This window comes from Myotis davidii, unplaced genomic scaffold (assembly GCF_000327345.1).
Source record: "Myotis davidii unplaced genomic scaffold, ASM32734v1 scaffold925, whole genome shotgun sequence".
NCBI classification, from domain to species: domain Eukaryota; kingdom Metazoa; phylum Chordata; class Mammalia; order Chiroptera; family Vespertilionidae; genus Myotis; species Myotis davidii.
Genome location: NW_006296531.1, coordinates 67,333 through 69,726, shown reverse-complemented (window position 1 = coordinate 69,726; position 2,394 = coordinate 67,333). Strand labels below are relative to the sequence as shown.

The following is a 2,394-nucleotide window of genomic DNA, read 5'->3' as shown; positions in this document are numbered from 1 at the left end:
CCCTCTCCTCAGTGCCTTCGCCGGGTGAGGCAGGTGTCAGGAGTGCCTGGCGGGTGGAGGTGGACCTGGGACTCAAGTCTTCGCACCTGTAGATCTGGGTCTTGCCCATCGCCCGGCTGCCTCCCGGAATTCCTGGACCCCTGGGTGCGGGATTAGCCCGGGCCGGACCAGCCTCAGGCCCCGTAGTTTTGGATTTGGGTGTGTTTTAAATTCGAAGTGCGACCATTGCCACCCTTCTGCACTCTACAGTAACAGCACCTGCTGTTGTTGGGTAGTGGGCGCAGAGAAGGCATTTTGTGTACTGTATACGCACCTCACGCAAGAGAGAAATTATTTCTATTAAGATAGAGCGTCTGTTCAGGAGAGCCTCACTTACTGCCTTAGCAGAGTTGTACCGCATCTTAGTTCTGACCTAGTCTGAGCTCAGCATGCTTCCTGTAACTTTGCCCAGGACTGCAGGAATCCCGTAAGTAGTAGATGTAGCCCAGGAATATAATCCGATGCTGGAAATGACATTGACATCAGGGTTTCTCACCTTGGCCATTGACGTTTTGAGGAAGACAGTTCTTTGTTGTGGGTGGTGGTTCTGTGCGTTGTGGAATGTTTAGCAGAGTCCCTGGCCTCTACCCGCTGGATGCCAGCAGCCCTGACACGAGTTAGGACAACCAACAGTGTCTCCAGGCATTGCCAGATGTCCCTTGGGGGACAAATTGCCCCAAGTTTAGAAACACTGTTGTACAGTTAGGTGACTACTGCAGCCATACCTAGAGCAGCAAGAATGTGGAAGCAGTCCAAACGTCCTGTACAACAGGACAGTGGGTGTTGAGCTGTTATCATCCAGCCATTAAAGAAGCTGGCGTTGAAAGTAGAACATGAAATACGGTGACCTGGAAATATGCAAAGTATTGTAATTTCATTATCTACATGTGGATGAGGATGGGAGGGGAATATGCAAAATTAATAATAGTTTGGATTGTAGTTGATAATTCGTGTCTATAAGTTTTCTTTAATGTTTTAATAACGAAATATAAGAGGTGTTGTTTGTTTGTTTGCTTTTTATGTAATTGCCTGCCCTCTTCTCCTCTCCCCCATACCTCTTCCCCTCTCCCCCATACCCCTCTAAGTAGTAGATGTAGCCCAGGAATATAATCCGATGCTGTAAATGACTGTTGACATCAGGGTTTCTCACCTTGGCCATTGACGTTTTGAGGAAGACAGTTCTTTGTTGTGGGTGGTGGTTCTGTGCGTTGTGGAATGTTTAGCAGAGTGGCCTCTACCCGCTGGATGCCAGCAGCCCTGACACGAGTTAGGACAACCAACAGTGTCTCCAGGCATTGCCAGATGTCCCTTGGGGGACAAATTGCCCCAAGTTTAGAAACACTGTTGTACAGTTAGGTGACTACTGCAGCCATACCTAGAGCAGCAAGAATGTGGAAGCAGTTCAAACGTCCTGTATAACAGGACAGCGGGTGTTGAGCTGTTATCATCTGGCCATTAAAGAAGCTGGCGTTGAAAGTAGAACATGAAATACGGTGACCTGGAAATATGCAAACAAAGTATTGTAATTTCATTATCTACATGTGGATGAGGATGGGAGGGGAATATGCAAAATTAATAATAGTTTGGATTGTAGTTGATAATTCGTGTCTATAAGTTTTCTTTAATGTTTTAATAGCGAAATCTAAGAGGTGTTGTTTGTTTGTTTGCTTTTTATGGAATTGCCTGCCCTCTTCTCCCTCCCCCATACCTCTTCCTGTCTCCCCCATACCCCTCCCTCTCTCCTCCATACCCCTTCCCCCTCTCCTCCATATCCCTTCCCCCGTTCCCTTTACCCCCTCCCCACTCCCACCAACCTCCCTTCTTCCAAGGGATGCCTGGAGAGAATGAGGAACAGCCGGGACAGGCTCCTGGACAAATACCGACAGGCTGGAGGCAATGTGCCAGGGAGGGCTCAGAGCACCCTTCTCGCACAAGAGTTGATGGAAGAGGAATGGAATGCTTGGCACTCGATGGAAAGCTGCCCAGAGGCCTTGGCTCAGGTCAGGCTGGGATGTGTTTCCCCCATATACTCTCAAACCTACAGTCAGGATTCCCCCATATACTGCCTATTTCCCCCATATACTCTCAAACCTACAGTCGGGATTCTAACAGCCTTTAACCCAGTTTCGTCTACTTTTACGTTAGTCTGTTTTAAATTAATGGTTCCTAAGTACCAGACTGTTGACCTGCTGCATCATTGCATTATATTCAATTATGAAACTAAAAAGAAAGTAATGTTACTCCTTGGCTACAGCCTGGACGTTTTGATGCAGTGGTCATGGAGCTAGAAATCTTGCTTTTTAAGGTCTCCAGGAGCTTTCTGATTCTAACCTCAGTCAGAGGTGGGAGCTGAGT

The 2,394-nt window shown here is 47.7% G+C and overlaps 1 protein-coding gene across 1 annotated transcript in view; it reads left to right on the top strand.

The window, feature by feature from the left end:
* The window catches only part of RPAIN (RPA interacting protein), a 9,406-nt gene that overhangs the window by 558 nt on the left and 6,454 nt on the right, over window positions 1-2,394 (top strand). The window contains exon 2 of the mRNA XM_015569213.1: window positions 1,869-2,039. Coding sequence (XP_015424699.1) covers window positions 1,869-2,039 — 171 coding nt within the window. The remainder of the gene's footprint in view (window positions 1-1,868; window positions 2,040-2,394) is intronic.